Source organism: Aquarana catesbeiana, linkage group LG04 (assembly GCF_042186555.1).
Source record: "Aquarana catesbeiana isolate 2022-GZ linkage group LG04, ASM4218655v1, whole genome shotgun sequence".
NCBI lineage: Eukaryota > Metazoa > Chordata > Amphibia > Anura > Ranidae > Aquarana > Aquarana catesbeiana.
The window spans coordinates 364527385-364547041 of NC_133327.1; the positions used below are offsets into that span (position 1 = coordinate 364527385).

Below are 19657 nucleotides of genomic sequence, written 5' to 3' on the forward strand. Positions count from 1 at the left end.
GCTGGGCTTGGATGTTTTTCTTTGTAAGAAAAGGCTTTTGTCTTGCCACTCTACCCCATAGCCCAGACATATGAAGAATACAGGAGACTGTTGTCACAGCTAACACGCAGCCATATATTGCTGCAGCTCCTTTAATGTTACTGTAGGCCTCTTGGCAGCCTCCCTGACCAGTTTTCTTCTTGTCTTTTCATCACTTTTGGAGGGACGTCCAGTTCTTGGTAATGTCATTTAGGGCTGCAACGATTAATCGATATTATCGATAATAATCGATAATGAAAATCGTTGTCAACGATTTTCATTATCGATTAGTTGATCCGCACCTTCCGTCCGCCCGTCCGTCCGTTTAAAACCCCCCCCGTCCGACTGTGTACAAGGCGCCGTTGTATGACGCCGCATGTCCGCGCCGCACGTCCGCGCCGCTCGTCTTACTATGTACAAGGCGCCGCCCTTTGACGAGGCACGTCCGCACCTCCCCCTTTTGACGTCAGCTCCCCACTGAACTTCTCAGCCCCGCCCGCTGCTGCCTCGAGGGAACAGAGAGGCGAGAAGCAGCTGTGAGGGGAGCTGAGCTGGCGATCACAGTGCACACTGAAACGAAGGTAGCCAACAGTTAATGTAAAATACACACACAGTACATTTATGATAAATGTTTATGACCAGTACCCCATCCTAGTATTACTGGGGGGGGGGGCCTTTATAGGTGTTCTGGGGGGGTGGGTAGAATAGTAGTGCCCCAAATTGTTTCCTGGGATTGGGGGAAATAGTGCCCTATTGGTGTTCCTGGAAGGGGGAGAAGAGTGCCCCATCATTGGTGTTCCCGGAGGAATAGTGCCCCATCATTGGTGTTCCCGGAGGAATAGTGCCCCATCATTGGTGTTCCCGGAGGAATAGTCATAGTGCCCCATCATTGGTGTTCCCGGAGGAATAGTGCCCCATCATTGGTGTTCCCGGAGGAAAAGTGCCCCATCATTGGTGTTCCCGGAGGAATAGTGCCCCATCATTGGTGTTCCCGGAGGAATAGTGCCCCATCATTGGTGTTCCCGGAGGAATAGTGCCCCCTCATTGGTGTTCCCGGAGGAATAGTGCCCCCTCATTGGTGGTTCCGGAGGAATAGTGCCCCCTCATTGGTGTTCCTGGAGGAATAGTGCCCCATCATTGGTGTTCCCGGAGGAATAGTGCCCCATCATTGGTGTTCCCGGAGGAATAGTGCCCCATCATTGGTGTTCCTGGGAGGAATCGTGCCCCATTATTGGTGTTCCTGGGAGGAATAGTGTCCCATTATTGGTGTTGCTGGGAGGAATAGTGTCCCATTATTGGTGTTCCTGGGAGGAATAGTGTCCCACCATTAGTGTTCCTGGGAGGAATAGTGCCCCATCATTGGTGTTCCTGGGAGGAATAGTGCCCATTTATTGGTGTTCCCGGGAGAAATAGTGCCCCATCATTGGTGTTCCTGGGAGGAATAGCACCCCATCATTAGTGTTCCCGTGAGGAATAGCACCCCATCATTGCTGTTCCCTGGAGGAATAATGCCCCATCATTGCTGTTCCTGGGAGTTATAATGCCCCATCATTGCTGTTCCCGGGAAGAATAATGCCCCATCATTGGTGTTCCTGGGAGGAATAGCAGTGCATAAAAATAATGAAGAATCATTTATTTTTATAAAACTGTAACTGTACAATACATAATATTAATTGCACTTTGTCTCTGCACTTTTTTTTAGCTACAAAAAAAAAAAAAAACGCATTATAAAAATGGCAGAGGGTGCTGCTGACACAATGACCTCAGAAAAAGGTGTGCGACCCAAATCTTCAAAGGCATGGGAGCATTTTAATTTAAATGCTGCAAAGAAGGTGGTCACCTGCAAACTTTGTAAAACGGAACTTGCATGGCACGGAAGCACAACAACAATGAACGAGCACATGAAACGGAAACACGTAGGCTTCACAGAGGATGGCGAAACATCAGGACGGTAAGTTAAAACCCAAATGATATATAGAGTTACACAGAAATAGTTTTTCCTGCATACTAATTCATATTATCTTTTTCATTGCAGAAAGAAACAGCGCACCATGACAGAGTTTGTGCAGCAAAATCGTCCGTGCACTCCCCAACAATCAGCAATTATTACAGATTCTGTCGTGAAAATGCTAGTCACTGACATGCGGCCACTATCCATGGTTGAAGACCGAGGATTTAGAAGCATGATCAGTGTACTGAACCCTGGATATACTTTACCATCAAGAACCCATTTTACCAAACTAGTGGAGAGAAAGTACCAGGAGGCATTTCAGAATGTGAAGGATGCCATCAGCGCTAATGAAAGCAGAATCGCCATTACTGCAGACATATGGACAAGTATAGCGACCGAGGCTTTCCTTGGCATTACATGCCACTACATAGCGGAGGATTGGAAGATGATTTCTATCTGCCTCACTACCATGCCTCTGGAAGACAGACATACAGCAGCAAATATTGCAGAATGGTTGGAGGAAGTCACTGAAAAATTTGAAATTCCGGCTCAAAAAATAATTGCCATTGTGCATGACAATGGTGCAAATATTGTGGCTGCTGCGAAAATCCTGATGGACACGCATGGCTGGGCCAGTATCCGCTGCACTGGCCACACCTTGCAGCTGGTGATCAGTGCTGCGTTAAAGAATTCCGGAATTGAGAGAGCCGTTAGTGCTGCAAGAGGACTAGTTGAACATTTTAAAAAAAGTGAGCTAGCCAGCAGCAAATTGAAGGAGAAACAAAAACAAATGGGTACATCTGACCACAAGCTTCTTCAAGATGTAAGCACAAGATGGAATAGCACTTACTATATGATTGAACGACTCATTGAACAAAGGTGGCCGGTAACTGCAACTCTGTCTGACCCATCAGTTACACAAAGGGGCAAACATTATCTGGACTTAAAACCAGACCAGTGGAGTATTCTTGAAGAACTTTCCACTGCTCTTAAGCCCTTTGAATGCTGCACTGTATTCATGAGTGGCCAAGAATATGTTACCCTATCATCTGTGCCTGCACTGGTAAAGGGGCTGTTGCGGTCCAATGAAGGTGCTTCATTTGAAACATCTCCGCTAAAGAGCTTCCAAGCCACTGCAACAGACCAACTTCAAAGCAGATGGAAGGGGATCCTTGAAGACGTCCCAAACACCGTAATCCTTTCCTCTGCCCTGGACCCACGATTTAGAAGACAAAAATTTTTATCACCAGAACAGATCATAAATGTGCAGGCAAAAGTACAGACGGAGGCGCTTGCTTTAAAAAGGGAGATGGTGGTGCAGCAGCAAATGACCACCACGTCATCTGTAACTAGAGATGCTGCTGAGCCTTCAACATCTACAGCATCTCATTCTCTACTTGGCATACTCCTTGAGTCTGGGGGCAGCAGTGAAGAGGAAGAGGGGCAACTTGAGGAGGATATTCACACACAAGTCCGAAATGAAGTGCAGGCTTATTTTGCTGAGAAGCCACTTCCGAAGGAGGGAAACCCTTTGAATTGGTGGAAGGGTAACCAAGATAAATATCCTACTTTGGCAAAACTTGCAAAATCCTTCTTGTGCATCCCAGGCACCTCCACTCCATCAGAGCGCCTCTTTTCTGCTGCAGGCAACATCGTTTGTAAAAAGAGAGCCAGCCTTAGCCCCGAGCATGTTAACATGTTAACTTTTTTACATTCAAACACAAAGTTTCTTGAACAGTTATAGTTCACCTCTTTTCAGAATATTTGTTGTTTTTGTACTACTGCAAAGTTGTGTAATGTTAATGTTAAACGTTTGTTATTCTGCAGTTTGAGTGTAAGTTGTAACACTCAGTTTTTTCATCATTACTTTTAAATAAACCAAAAAAATGGCACATTACGTTTTTTTTCTGATTTTATCCGATTAATCGATTAATCGAAAAAATAATCGGTCGATTAATCGATTATGAAAATAATCGTTAGTTGCAGCCCTAATGTCATTGTTGTGCTATATTTTCTCCACTTTATGATGACTGTCTTTACTGTGTTCCATGGTATATCTAATGCCTTGGAATTGTTTTTGTACCCTTCTCCTGACTGATGCCTTTTTAACAATGAGATCCCTCTGATGTTTTGGAAGCTCTCTGTGGACCATGGCTTTTGCTGTAGGATGCGACTAAGGAAATGTCAGGAAAGACCTACTAGAACAGCTGAACTCTAGTGGAGTTAATCAAAGACACTTGATGACAGGTGTGTACTGACTCCTATTTAAGATGAGTTTGAATGTGATTGCTTAATTCTTAAGACGCCTACATCCCCAGTTATAAGAGGGTGTGAGCACTTATGCAACCACATTATTTTATTTTTTTTATTTTTACTTCCCCCTCCTAAAAGATTTTAGTTTGTTCCTCAATTGAGTTGTACAGTTTATAAGTCACATTAAAGGTGGAAAAAGTTCTAAAACCATTTTCATCTTTGTCTCATTTTTTTTACAGCACAGAAACCTGACATTTTAACAGGGGTGTGTAGACTTTTTCTATCCACTGTCTAATAGTAGTTATGGGGCTTTAGTCCTTAGAGTTCAATACTGAGCCGATCCAACCTTTGCAGCTATAACAGCTTCAACTTTTCTGGGAAGGCTGTCCACAAGGTTTAGGAGTGTGTCTATGGGAATGTTTGAGCATTCTTACAGAAGCGCATTTGTGAGGTCAGGCACTGATGTGGACGAGAAGGCCTGGCTAGCAGGATCAGCTCTAATTCATCCCAAGGTGTTCTATCAGGTTGAGGTCAGGACTCTGTGCAGGCCAGTCAAATTCCCCCACCCTAAATTCGCTCATCTATGTCTTTTATGGACCTAGCTTTGTGCACTGGTCCAAATTATATGGTGGAGGGGGGGTTATGGTGTGGGGTTGGTTTCAGGGGTTGGGCTTGGCCCCTTTGTTGCAGTTAAGGGAACTCTTAAGGCGTCAGCATACCAAGACATTTTGGACAAATTCATGCTCCCAACATTGGTGGAAACAGTTTTGGGATGGCCCCATTCTGTTTGAACATGACTGCGCACCAGTGCACAAAGCAAGGTCCATAAAGACATGGATGAGCGAGTTTGGGGTGGAGGAACTTGACTGGCCTGCACAGAGTTCTGACCTCAACCTGATAGAACACCTCAAGGGATGCATTAGAGCATAGACTGCAAGCCAGGCCTTAACGTCCACATCAGTGCCTGACCTCCCAAAGGCGTTTCTGGAAGAATGGTCAAACCTTCCCATAGACACACTCCTAAACCTTGTGGACAGCCTTCCCAGAAGAGTTGAAGCTGTTTTAGCTGCAAAGGTTGGGCCAACACAATATTGAACCCTACAGACTGAGACTGGGAAGCCATTAAAGTTCATGTGCGTGTAAAGGCAGGCGTCCAAATACTTTTGGTAATATAGTGTGTACACACACACACCACAGTTTTTTAACATCAGTCCACTCAGCAGAATGAGCTTTAGGGCTTTTTTTCCTCTCCTTTTATTCATCCAAACATCAAAGTGACACAGCAATCTGTCCACACGGGGTTGTTTAACAAAACCAGGAACACAAAGGTCTTTCAGGCTTCTGGCTATTTTGTTGCATTGCTCTGTTTTATTTCTTCTGAGCTGTTCTATTCTCAGCCTCTCCGCTTATCTGCTTCCTTCAGTCACCAGACTTGTTGTCCTGTCTGCTCACATACAGACTGCCACTTATTTTGCACAGATGTGCCAATCTGTGCAGGTAGGAACTACCTGTGTCCCTTTACAGTGTCCAACTCTCAGATGTCAGGATGGTTCTGCTTCCTGTCTGTGTAGGCCACATGGGCCTGAATACACTCGCTCAGTCCCCACCATCACGATATACTGTATATCAAAACCCATAAATAGCCACTTTGTAGTTATATTTTAATCATTTCCTGCCTGGCCAATAGCTAAATGACGGCCGGGCAGTGGCTCTCCCATTCTGACTGGACGTCATATGACGTCCTTCAGCACAAGCCACTGGTGTGCGCCCCCAGGCTACTTCCTGGTTTCCAGGCCTAGGCAAATGATGCCATACATCCCAGGAGTCTTCAGGAGGGGAGGAGTTTTTTTTTTGCTAAATACATACACCCTCCTGACTGCATGCATGACCTAAGGGCAGGTGGATTCCAGGAAGTAAATACTACAGAAATCACAGAAATCATCTGCCCTTACTCAAGTTGACCATGGCCAGAAATGCTAGGGGGTGTTTTTCCACATGATTACGAAGTATGAACACCGATCTCTCTCTCCTCCTAGACAGTCCCATGCCCCTACAGTTAGAACACAGTGAGGGAACACAGTTAACCCCTTGATCACCCCCTAGTGTTGACCCCTTCCCTACCAGTGCCCTTTATACAGTAATCAGTGCACTTTTATAGCACTGATCGCTGTATAATTGTCAGTGGTCCCAAAAATGTGTGAAAAGTGTCCAATTTGTCCGCTGCAATATCGCAGTCCCGATAAAAATCTCAGATCGCCGCCATTACTAGTAGAAAAAAAATAATAATAAAAATGCCATAAATCTATTCCCTATTTTGTAGACGCTATAACTTTTGCACAAATCAATATATGCTTATTGCAATTTTTTAATTTTTATTTTTTTACCAAGAATATGTAGAAGAATACATATCAGCCTAAATTGAGGAAAAAAATTGTTTTTTTTTTTTTTTTTTAAATGTGGGGTATTTATTTTAGCAAAAAGTAAAAGATGTGTTTTTTTTTTTTTTTCAAATTCAAAATTGTCGCTCTTCTTTTGTTTTATAGCACAAAAAATAAAAAATGCAGAGATGATCAAATACCACCAAAAGAAAGCTCTATTTGTGGGAAAAAAAAGGATGTTGATTTAGTTTGGGTACAGCGTTGCACGACCGCGCAATTGTCAGTTAAAGCGGCGCAGTGCTGAATCGCAAAAAATGACCTGGTCATTGAGCAGCCAAATCTTCCGGGGCTGAAGTGGTTAAACACTTACCTGACTCCCCTCACCAATCCAGCTCTGCTAGGCTGCAGCAACGTTCTCCTCTTTCTGGTCTCACAGGAGACACTGAGAGCAGTGGGAGCCATAGGCTCCTGCTGCTGCCAGTCAAACTCCTGTGAGGAGGAAGCAGAGGCATGGCTTACCGGTGTCGTATGTGTCTAAGGATGCACAAAGCCCGGGTCGGGAGCACATGAGCACAGGTGCCCCCTAAGCAGCTTGCTAAAGGGGCACCCAAAAGAAGGAGTGGATGGTACTGGTCGGGGACCCCCCAAAAAAGAAGTGCCTGCTCTGTGCAATATCATTGAGATGCTGCAGGAACTGGTCGAGCAGTGCTGAGAAGCAGAGGATCGGGTAAGTAAATCTTTACCGGTCTCTTGGACCAAAATGAGCAGCTAACTCCTGCAGTGTGGGCGCAGCCCACTGTGCTCTGACCCACTTTTTTTTTTTTTTTTGAAAAGCCAGTGGCGTGCAAAACACACCCAAAAACTTCCACCCAGTGCCAAAAAAAGTGCACACACATAAAGAGTGAAACACAATAACGTGCAATGGGTGTTACACTGTCCCCCACTAGGGAAGGACCTTACCCTGATCCCCCGGGGCGTTAGGCTCCAGACGGGGACTGAGGTACTTCACATGGGACCATCTGGCCGAAACCAGACGGACCCCCGTTCTCTGGAAGGTCTGCCGAAACAGACCCACCCAAGTACTAGGTGGGACTCCCCTGAAGGGAGACCCCATGAGAGAGGGCGAACCAAGCCAGAAGGCCTATGTCCACCCCCTCCCAAGACTTTCAGAGTAGGCCTGAGGACCCACACCCTACTCATCACATTGACAAACTGACAACACCAAACAAAAAAATACAAAAAAGTGACAAACACGGGGATAAATAAAAAGAAAGTGGGGAGAAGGAAGTGGGAGAGTGAAAAGTGACCATTGTGTAATACAATGGCCAGTACCTCAGGCCAGGAATAAAAATTTCCCCTGGTCCCAGCCAAAAGGCTCGGCCCTAGAGGCAGGTGCGAAAAACGTGTGTTGTGGTGAAGGGACCTTGGTGCCATAAATCAAGTGCCTGAACACTGTGACCGGATCAACAAAAAAAAAAAATCTCCCCCACTGTAATATCCACAATCTCCCTATTGGCAGGGTGTGGCAGAGTATTGGCAGAGTATTGCAGGGTATTGGCGGGTATATTGGCAGGGTATTGGCAGGGTATGGCAGAGTATTGGCAGGGTATGGCAGAGTATTGCAGAGTATTGTCAGGTCATTGCAGAGTATTGTCAGGTCATTGCAGAGTATTGTCAGGTCATTGCAGAGTATTGGCAGGGCATTGCAGCAGGGTATTGCAGAGTATTGGCAGGGTATTGCAGCAGGGCATTGCAGAGTATTGGCAGGGCATTGCAGAGTATTGGCAGGGTATTGCAGCAGAGCATTGCAGAGTATTGGCAGGGCATTGCAGAGTATTGGCACTGCTGCCATCCGATCTCTCCCCTCCACTGTACAGATCAGTACACAGAGGGGAGAGAGGAACCGGCGTCATGACATGACGTCGGTTTGTTACAAGTGATCGCTCCGTCAAATGTGCTAAACGGCCGCCGGGTGTACCAAGATGGCCGCCGCTGCGGAGCTAGGCCGAAGCCGTGGCCTTTCCTATGGCCGAGGCCACAGTGCGCTCCGCGGATGTCCCGTACGGATCAACCTCCGCGGATCGGATCACGGATCGATGACGATCCGTTGCACCCCTTGTTCATACTTTGTCCTCCCCTCAGAGTACCGGGATCTCTGTGTTTACACACAGAGATCCCGGTTCTCGATGTGTCACGAGCGATCGCGGGAGCCTGGCGGTCATCGCGACCGCCGGACACTTGCATCGGCTCTGGGGGCGAGCACGCGGTCCTCCGGTGGCACGCACCCCTAGTGGCCACATAAGAAAGCGGCGTAACATGACAGCGATTCGCGAAGCCGAGCTATGTTTGCCGCAGTAAAACGGAAAGCGTTTAAGGGACACAAGAATGTAGCAATTTTTGCACATTACACATCTGCCTTCAGTAGGAAGGAACACTGGCAAGCAAAAAAAATGATAACCCCGCTTTCTACAACTATGCCTCAGTTTTATGCTAGTGTCCTAGGAGGTTGGATGCTTCAGTTCTGAAGAGAAAAAACTCCTAACTGTATTATTTGCCACTTTTTTTGTGTTCGTTGGCCACAGAGTGCTTTTCAGGTAAAGAGCCATGGCACTGCCTCTGGTGTAACCCAGTCTCTGAAGACTCACTGAGTGGGTAGGCCTCTGGGCATAGAAACATAAAATCATAGGAAAGTGATAGCAAAAAAAGACCAATTGGTCCATCAAGTCCGCCCCTTGTATTTAAAGGTTTCATTCAGATCTCCCCTTTCCCTTAGTTCCTCCAGACTGTACAGATTAAAGTGGTTGTAAAGGCAAAAACCTGCAAATAGCATCCCCCAAGCCCCCCCTTTCTTCTTATCTAAACCTGATCTCGATCCAGCAACGTGCATGAGAACCAAGGCTTACTCAGCTCTTTCAATAATTGGCTTAGAGACAGCAGCGTGGGCTCCAGAACTGCACACAGCATTCTAAATAAAGTCTAACCAAAGATCTATATAGAGGAATTAGGACTGACTTCCTCCTACTGGTGATCCCTGTAGTGATGCATCCTAGAATTCTATTCACTTTCCCCACTGCCTGGCCACACTGCTTATTTTGCAATTATCTGAAATATGAGCTCCTAAGTCTTTTCCTCCTGTAGTGCTGGCTAACACTATACCCCCAATGTTGTACGCTCTTGAGTGATTATTTTCTCTTAAGTGCATTATTTTACATTTGGAAACACTGAACTGCAGTTTCCACTACTTTGATCAATCGTCCAGCAAAATGGCGAGGCTAGCCTGGAATGTAAACTTCAAGCATTGAGCTCTGCAACACGGCACTTTCCAGAACCTGAGCACTGTGTTATTAGCTGCAGAGTTCTTTCCAGGTCCAGGGCCCTGGCACCTCCTCTGGTGTGACCCAGTCTCTAAGAACTCGCGTAAGCAGCAATGACGATCAGGCGGAAGCTTTCGGAGGTACTTTACAGTAAGTACCATCAGGGCCGTTTTAAAAGTTCTGGTAAAGCCTTAATGGTTAAAACTGAGGGAACTGAACATTGACATAATTCACTAAGTGGAGTTTTGCATGTGTATGCTCTTTTTCCTGCCATTCAACCTAGAGGAAGCACCATGCCTCTGCTGCTTCTACTTCTGAAGCACCTTATGAATCATCCAGTTTCCTGTCTAGTTCCACTGCCCACCTTCAGTCGCTCAGATTGTCACTGTGCATCAAATTCCTTAAGGGAGACCTCTAAATTTCATACCTTGTAAGCACTTGAGTATTCAGTGTCCTCCAGTTCTTCTGGATCCTATACACAATGACCTGTTCTACTGGCATCCCTATTGCAATACGTTTAGCAGACCTTCACTATAGAGAGTCCATGCCCTAGTTACTTGCACTTCATGTAAAAATTAAACATTTACGCTAATTGTGAATTTTTGTTCTTACTCATCTAGGAATTTAGAGAATTGTTTGGAAATTCCATTTTACATGGTCCATCTCCTTGAGTTATCCCTCGATTTTCACCTTTTGAGTTTGAGAATCTGGAATTTTGACAGGCACCAATCTGATCTTTCGGATTAAGAAGTCTCTTCTTGATCAGTTTATTGGCTTCCAAATTCAACCATCTGATGTTTCCCACCTTGAAGAGAGATTATTCCTGCAAGGAAATATCCATTGCTAATAAATCATGTACTTCCAAGAAGGGTCAGCAGCCAGGAAAATCCATTATCTTGCTGCAGAATTGTCCTAAGTGTGATTATTATTATTATACAGGATTTATATAGCGCCAGCAGTTTACGCAGCGCTTTACAACATTAGGGAGGACAGTTCAATACAGGAGGAATCAGAGGGCCCTGCTCGTTAGAGCTTACAATCTAGGAGGGAGGGTCAAGTTATACAAAAGGGTAATAGCTGTGGGGGATGAGCTAATGGAGAAAATAGTGCAGTTGTTAGATGGAGGCAGGATAGGCTTCTCCTGAAGAGGAAAGTTTTCAGGGATCGCCTAAAAGTGGATAAATTTGGAGACAGTCTGACAGATTGGGGTAGGGAATTCCAGAGGATGGGCGAGGCTCGGGAGAAGTCCTGGAGGCGGATATGGGAGGAGGTGATGAGGAAGCTAGAGAGCAGGAGGTCCTGGGAGGAACGGAGAGGGCGATTAGGTTGGTATTTTGAGACTAGGTTAGTGATGTAGCTGGGGGCAGAGTTGTGGATGGCTTTGTAACTTATTGTTAGTATTTTGAATTTAATTTGTTGGGCAAGTGGCAGCCAATGGAGGGATTGGCAGAGGGGGGTAGCAGACACTGAGCGGTTTGTAAGGTGGATGAGTCTGGCAGCAGTATTCATGATGGACTGAAGCGGGGATAGTCTATTTAAAGGTAAGCCAATGAGGAGGGAGTTGCAGTAGTCGAGGCGAGAGATAACCAGGGGGTGAATCAGGAGCTTTGTGGTTTCGTTGGTTAGAAAGGGACGTAGTTTAGAGATGTTGCGGAGGTTGAGGCGGCAAGCTTTGGAAAGTGATTGGATGTGGGGCCGAAAGGAGAGTTCAGAATCCAGGATAACACCTAGTATCCTGACATGTGGGGATGGGTGGATGGATGTGCCATTGCTCTTGACAGACAAGTCAGGGGAAGAGGCACGTGAGGGAGGAAATATTATAAGCTCGGTTTTGGACAAGTTGAGTTTGAGGAAGTGGTGTGACATCCATACAGATATGTCGGTTAGTAAGTTAGTGATGCGTGAGGAGACTGATGGAATGAGTTGAGGGGTGGAGAGATAGATTTGTGTGTCGTCAGCGTAGAAATGATATTGAAAGCCGTGAGAGGCTATCAGCTGACCCAGGGAAGAGGTGTAGATTGAAAATAAAAGAGGTCCAAGAACAGAACCTTGGGGGACCCCGACAGAGAAGGGAAGAGGAGTGGAGGAAGTAGAATTGTAAGTGACACTGAATGTGCATTGGGATAGGTAGGATGAGAGTCACTGAAGAGCACAGTCACAGAGACCGAGGGAGTAACGTTTTTTGAGGAGGAGGGGGTGGTCAACCGTGTCAAAGGCAGCTGAAAGATCCAGAAGTAGGAGTACAGAATAGTGTCCGTTGGTTTTTGCAGTTAGTAGGTCATTTGTGAGTTTTAAAAGAGCAGTTTCCGTGGAGTGTTGAGGGTGAAATCCAGATTGAAGAGGATCAAGAAGGTTGTTTTTAATGAGGTGGTCACTCAGATGGTTGTACACCAGGCGTTCTAGGAGTTTAGAGGAAAAGGGGAGCAAGGAGATAGGGTGTAGGTTGTTAAGATTGGTAGGGTCCAAGGACGGCTTTTTAAGTATGGGGGTGACCAGTGCATGTTTTAGAGCATTGGGGAAGACGCCAGAGGTGAGGGAGAGATTGAAGATGTGGGCATTGGGGAAGACGCCAGAGGTGAGGGAGAGATTGAAGATGTGGGTTAGAGAGTGTAGGATGGAATCAGAGGGTGACCGTAGCATAGGGAATAGGGTCCAGGGGACAGGTGGTTAGGTGGGCAATAGAAAGGAGTTTAGCAACTTTGTCTGTAGTAGCAGATTTGAATAGGGGGAGTGTCAGTTGTAGCTGTTGACATGGGGTCTTAGCTGGGGGAGATACCTGTAAGGCGGAGATTTCATTGCGGATTGTATCAATCTTGTTTTTTTTTTTTCGTTTTTTTTTTTACCACTTCAGCGAAATTTATTCTAACAGACGTTGTTTCAACTTTGGAAATCAAAATTTCTCCCATCTCTTTTTTTCACATCATTGTGGCTGATATTCAACTTATCTTTATTAATTCTAATCATCTGAATTAAAAGTAAAAAATTCCTCCAACCGAGCAGATACTGTAAACACCACGTGTACAATCTTCAGTGGTATCCATAAACATTATTTTCCTCCATTTTCCCTTCCAACCCCCCCCCCCCCCATCACCCCATTTGCCTCCACCCTCCTCTCCCCCCATGTACACACCACCCATTCAACCTAATACTCTTATACCTATCTAGCCCATTCATACTCCAGCCACAACTTCCATATACATATATATATATTTCTTTAAACTACCTCTCCTTCAATACCAGAGTTCCTCCTTTATGATCATATCCTTAACCTCTTTTCTCCATTCTCCTGCTGTTGGGGGTTCTTTTGCCTGCCACTTCCGCGCTATGATTTTCCTTCTCTGAAACAGGCATCTTATAATTGCAGTCTGGGTATCTTTCAGCATATCGTTTTTCTCAAATAAACTCAAAAGGCAGGTTCGAGCCTCCATTACCAATGAAGACCCGAATACTGCGTTGATTTCCTCCACTAGTTTTTCCCAATACCTATATAGCTTGGGTCATCACCAGAACATATGTATCAGGTCTCCTCTCCCGTCTCCGCAACGCTGACATTTCGCATCCTGCCTCTTTCCAAACCTAAATAATTTTTCTGGTGTATAATAAAGTCTATAAATCAAATACAAATGAGAGACCCCCTGTGACGGTGATAAAGATACCCTTGGCCCTAATGCCAGATTGAACTTCCATTGTTCCTCCGTTATTGTACCAATCTCTTCCTCCCATTTAATTCTCCTCCTGGACTCCACCTCCCCTTCCTGCCCCGCCTCGATTATACTCCTGTACATTTCTGAGATCAGCCCTTTAGATCCCTTATTATTTACCAGTTTCCTTAACAAGGGCATTTCACTCCACTCTTATCTCCTTGCCTTTTAAATTGTACCTCCAGGGCGTGCCTCACTTGCAAGTAGCCAAAAAAACAATCTATTGGCCACTGCAAACTCCTCTCTTATCTCTTGAAACGATTTCAACCTCCCTGCCCTGTACAGTTGCATCAAACAGTGGATACCCCTCCTATACCATTCTTCTATTTTCCCCATCGCACTGAGCTCTTTCAAATTTTTGTTGTTCCATATCGGGGAAAACTCAGAGAACCCCGAGTATCCCAATACAGCCTTTACCGTCTTCCAGCATCTGATCATTAACTGAGTTGTAGGGCAGCTATGTCCAAAAGATTCTGCCTCCACTGCTTCCACCTCTGTATCGTGACTGATGTTATTAATCCATATATTATTTCTTCCTACCCTTTCTTCAGACAAATTGCTGCCTCTCATAAACTGTATTTGGGCTGCTAAAAAATAACTCCAGGGGTCTGGTAGCGCCAGGCCTCCCGCCTCTCTCGGCCGCCGTAGCGCCTTCAGACCAATCCTTTCCAAATTAATTCCCTGAACAAACTATCCAGTTTCCTAAACCAATGCCTTGGAATCCATATCCATATCATTTTAATAAGATTACCTCTACCGGCGACCGGGGTCTTAGCTGGGGGAGATACCTGTAGAGTGGAGATTTCATCGCGGATTGTATCAATCTTGTTTTTGAAGTGATTAGCGTTCTCCTGGGCAGTGAGTGAGTCAGTGGGTGGAGGCGGTGGAGGACAAAGTAGAGAGTTGAAGGTAGAGAAGAGTTTACGGGGACTAGATGAGAAAGTGGTAATAAGAGTTGTAAAATAGGTTTGCTTGGCAGTGTGGAGGAAAGAATAGTATTTTTGGAGGGCAGATTTGTATTGGTTGAAGTCTTTGAGAGACTTAGTCTTGTGCCACAGACGCTCAAGAGCGCGACTCTGTTTTTTGAGAATTTTAGTGTCATCTGTTTGCCAGGGTTGTAGGGGTTGAGGCCTGATTCTGCGTGTAGTGAGGGGAGCGAGCTTGTCCAGGGTGGAGGACAGGGATTTATTGTAGATGGACGTGGCTTGGTTGGGGCAGGACAGGGGAGAGATTTTGTCAGAGGTGGTCAGTAGCAGAATAGAGGGGAGAGGAGTTGAAGTTGCGAAAATTTCTACGGGTGATGGTGATAATGTAAGTCCCCAAGTCTTTGTAGGTCCTGGCTACTGAACAATATATCCTTTTCTATAACTAATCTAACATTTTCTGGGGAAATCTTTTTACACTTCTTCCTCTTCCTATTTTGTGTTAAACTAGTATTCCTAGTTTTTGTACTAGGATTTTTACCTCCAATTCCTCAAGGAGAGCTGTTAGATTGTATATTTTATGGTTTGTTAAAGCGGAGCTCCACCCACATTTTTAAGTCTTCGTCATCCAGCAGTAAAGTGTGCAGTGACTGCAATTTGGCATATATATTTTTTTTTTTTCAGAATCGCTTACTGTAGTAATGCTGTATTCTATTGTTACTTCCACCTTCACGGCCTAGGCTGCGTGCGTCATTTCCGGCTTTGCAATGTCTCCTGGGATATGCGTGTCATCAATCCCAGGAGACAACAGGCATGTACAGTGGAACCTTGGTTTGCAAGTAACACGGTTAATGAGCGTTTCGCAAAACGAGTACTGTATTTCTAAAAATCCTAACTCTGTTTGCAAGTGTTGTCTCGCAAAACGAGCAGGTACTGCATACCGCTTTTGGCCTGAGGTGGGGGGTGCCGGAGCCGAACAGCGCCGATCGTCGGCGTTCGGAAATGCACGGAAAGGCCCGAGGACAATTCGGCTTACGTCGGCAAACCCCGGAAAGGCTCGTGAACGGAATCTTTCCGAGGTTTGCTGAAGTCAGCCGAAGTGTGCTCGGGCCTTTTTGGCCATTTCCGAGTCTCTCCGGCGCCCCCCGCCTCTGGCCGCATGCGATATTGCATCCCATTGAAGTCAATGCGGAACTAATTATTTTCGTCTCCATTGACTTCAATGGGAAAACTCGCTTTGATATGCGAGTACTTTGGATTACGAGCATACTCCTGGAACGGATTATGCTCATAATCCGAGGTTCCACTGTAGTTTGCTGTAGATGGCTTATCTTCATAGCCATAACAACGGTGCAGGCACTTCCGCCATTGCCGCCCGTTATGGCAACAAGATAATCTTCCTGTGCTACGCCATGTTTATACTGCGCATGCGCGAGATCAGGAGGTGCATGCTGGGTAGCCAGCATCACCATATCCCGAAAAGAGACTGCTAGTGGGCTTCACATGCCCACAGTGAAGATGGTCGTGTTCTGCAGAGCTGAAATCAAAAGAATCCCAAAATTGAGCGGTGAATTGTTAATTGACACGCATTAAAGTATTTAGACAAGTGTAGCAAAACGCAGTGTTATTTTACCGCCACACATAGCATTTTGCTTTTAGGCCAAAAAGTTCAATTTTGGTCTTATCTGACCAGAGCACCTTCTTCCACATGTTTTCTGTGTCCCCCACATGGCTTCTCGCAATCGGAACTTCTTATGGCTTTCTTTCAACAATGGCTTTCTTTCTTAAAGACGGTAAAGCGCCGCTAATGCTTTCTTATTGGAGCTTTACCGTCGACGCCCGGCGCTGCTCAGTGTGAAAGTTCCCTAATAGTTGTCCTGTGAACAGATTCTCCCACCTGAGCTGTGGATCTCTTCAGCTTCTTCAGAGTTACCATGGGCCTCTTGGCTGTTTCTCTGATTAATGTTCTCCTTGCCTGGCCTGTCAGTTTAGGTGGACGGTCATGTCTTGGTAGATTTGCAGTTGTGCCATACTCTTTCTATTTTGATATATATATGGATGGTGGATTGAACAGTGCTCCATGAGATGTTCAAAGCTTGGGATATTTTTTTATAACCTAACCCTGTTTTAAACTTCTCCACAACTGTATCGCTCACCTGTCTGGTGTGTTCCTTGGCCTTCATGATGCTGTTTGTTTACTAAGGTTCTCTAACAAGGGCTTCACAGACAGCTGTATTTATACTGAGATTAAATTGCACACAGGTGGACTCTATTTACTAATTAGGTGACTTCTGAAGGCAATTGGTTCCACTTAGTCGGGTGTATCATCAGAGTGAAGGGGGCTGAATACAAATATGCGCCACACTTTTCAGATATTTATTTGTAAAAAAATAATTTATCATTTTCCTTCCCTTCACAATTACGTACCACTTTGTGTTGGTCTATCACATAAAATCCCAATAAAATACGTTTATGCTTTTGGTTGTAACATGGCAAAATGTGGAAAATTTCAAGGGGTATGAATACTTTTTCAAGGCACTGTAGGTATCCATTAGAAAGATAACTAGTATAAGTGCTTCCTAAATTTCTTGATATCTGATTCCAGTAATCACTTGTGCAGCATCAAACTGGTAGAGGGATGGTTAGCAGTTGCAACCAGTTAGGCACGATGGTTAACATGGTGTCTGGAGGAGTGAGTAGAGGGATGAGCTGATGACCTATCCATCTATGCCTCCTTAAGGAAAGAGAGTGCTGGTTTAAATTTGTATTATTTAAAACTCCAGTTTCCAAAATTCACCATTGCAGTGGGTAACCCCCCCCCCCGCACTGCAGGGGTTAAATGCTTGTCATGTCTTGGGTGGGGGGGGGGGATGCTCTATCACTTACCTGTTGACTCACTCCAGGGCTCACCTCCTCTATCCAAAGCTACAGTCTGTGTGTAGAACCTTGGCATCATCAAATACAATACAGGGACATTTTCTGTGTATTGAGAAGGCTGGAGTTTGACCGCGGCCGGACTCCCTTTAAAGACCAGGGAGCCAGGGGACCAGGGGGTTCCACACTTCCTTATTTAGGTTCCTGTTTTATTTACAGATATCCAAACTCAGATGAGTTTTATGTTTGACTAGACTGGGCAATAATCTTATGTCTATAAAAGTTCCCCAACTGCTGCTGCCTGGGGGAACAGTCAGCTAGGCTGTAATTCCATTGGAAGCCTTAGGTAATCGATTGGTTCACAAAAGTTAGGGTGGCTTTAAATGTCCCATTCCCATCCTAGCTTTATTGGCCTGATGTAATATTTGTAAGAAGCTTATATTCTTCAGGGCTGCCTTAGAGGGAGATAATAAGGGCTTTCTGCATCAGAAGAGCTTGTTGATACCCACAGAGGTTTTTCCATTGAGAAAAGGCAAGAAGATGGTAGATGGCATCGGTTGTTCTTTTTCTCAGGCGGGTAGCACAGTACACTCCTAGGACCTGCAGGACTATTCATGGCATATTTTTCATTGCCATTTTTCCCAGGTAGCCATCATTTCGGTTATGGCAAGTCTGTTATAAAATATTTGTATGTGTCCAGTCTAGGTCATGCATGTTCATTTACAAGGTTGGCGTAATCAAGGTACACTGATGTTATATGGACAGATATAAAAGCACGCATAAATGAGTGGTTGAGGCCGGGTATACACTGGTGTGACACGACAGCCGTCCTACTTTGGATCCGACTTTGCCCTGCAACTTGAAGCCGACATACGTCCGACTTTCAATGAACAGGGATCCGACTTGGATACCAGGCACTGTGTTTGGTATGAATCTTGAGGGGGAACTGCACGCCAAATTTCAAATAAAAAAACGGCATGGGTTCCCCAGGCCCTTCGGTCTGGTATGGATTTTAAGGGGAACCCCCTACGCCGAAAAAACAGTGTGGGGGTCCCCCCAAAATCCATACCAGACCGAAGGGGCTGGTATGCTCTTGGAGGGGGAACCCATGCCATTTTTTTTTTATTTAAAATTTGGCGTGGAGTTCCCCCTCAAGATCATCAGAGCACAAGTCGCATGTCAAAGTCGGATCATGCAAGAAGGCGATCCGACTTTGTTTCGACTTCAATGATAGTCAATGGGCTGAAGTAGGATCAAAGTCGGACCAAAGTAGTACAGGGAGCATTTTCAAAGTCGGACCGACTTGTGTCGGACCAGTTAAGATGGCTCCCATAGGGAAACATTGATTTTCACACATCATGCGACATGAGCTCCCAATGTCGGAGCGTTTGTCGGACCAGTGTGAACCCGGCTTCAAAAAGGAGAAAGCGTGTTTACACTTGGCCTCTTTCCTCTAATTTTCTACAGACACTGCACGTGCAATTTCCTTGTTTTGCCAGTAACTGCAATAGGCTGTGCACTGGAAAATAATTGGCAAGCACAGAAGTGTTCACTTTCTAACTGCAGCTGTGTTCCTACCTGTACCGTGTATGATCCACGTCTATAATTATTGTCTTAGAGATGCTGTTCAAGAAAGACATTCTTATTTTGTTAATGGGCATATCTAAATGATGAACACAATGACCTGATATGACTTCTGCTACATGTTGCTTTTGGTAAACCACAAATTACAGTTTTTGTATACCATTTGATTAAAACGTATTAACGTACATGGATCTCTTTGAAGGGGATATGCCAGAATAGGAATGTGAAATCTGTTACTACAGACTACTATATGTCTGAAAGTTCAGGCTTTGGGGCTACTACACTGCTTGTCCAGTCAATGACTTGGCTCAATCATGTGCATATCAATTATCTTGACACTTTATTGGCTGTATGATTGTTTAATCATCCTCCAGGTCCCAGAGCAAGGGTAAGGATGACCACTATGGAATTTGTAATTGTGTTTGGCAGTGCCATATTTCTTTCCTGCCAGGTTGATATTATAACATGTTAATTCCTTCCTTACAGTCTAAAAAAGGCCTTCACTTAAAAAAAAATAAAATAAAAGTCCACCTATAAATTAAACTATAATTCCAGAATAAAAATGTAACGAGAAACAACCAATTTTGAATTACATTATACTGTATAAGGGAACAGGACTATATATTAGATAGGGTTAAAATCCTTTTGAATGGGAGCTGAT

The 19657-nt window shown here is 45.0% G+C and overlaps 2 protein-coding genes across 2 annotated transcripts in view; both read left to right on the forward strand.

Moving 5' to 3' along the window:
• The window catches only part of CRYBG1 (crystallin beta-gamma domain containing 1), a 343574-nt gene that overhangs the window by 53635 nt on the left and 270282 nt on the right, over positions 1-19657 (forward strand). The gene's annotated exons all lie outside the window — the stretch shown is intronic.
• LOC141140155 (E3 SUMO-protein ligase ZBED1-like) lies at positions 370-3953 on the forward strand. The gene is made up of 2 exons (XM_073627019.1): positions 370-1969; positions 2054-3953. The coding sequence occupies exons 1-2, from the start codon at positions 1752-1754 to the stop codon at positions 3711-3713; spliced, it is 1878 nt and encodes a 625-aa protein (XP_073483120.1). The 5' UTR covers positions 370-1751; the 3' UTR covers positions 3714-3953.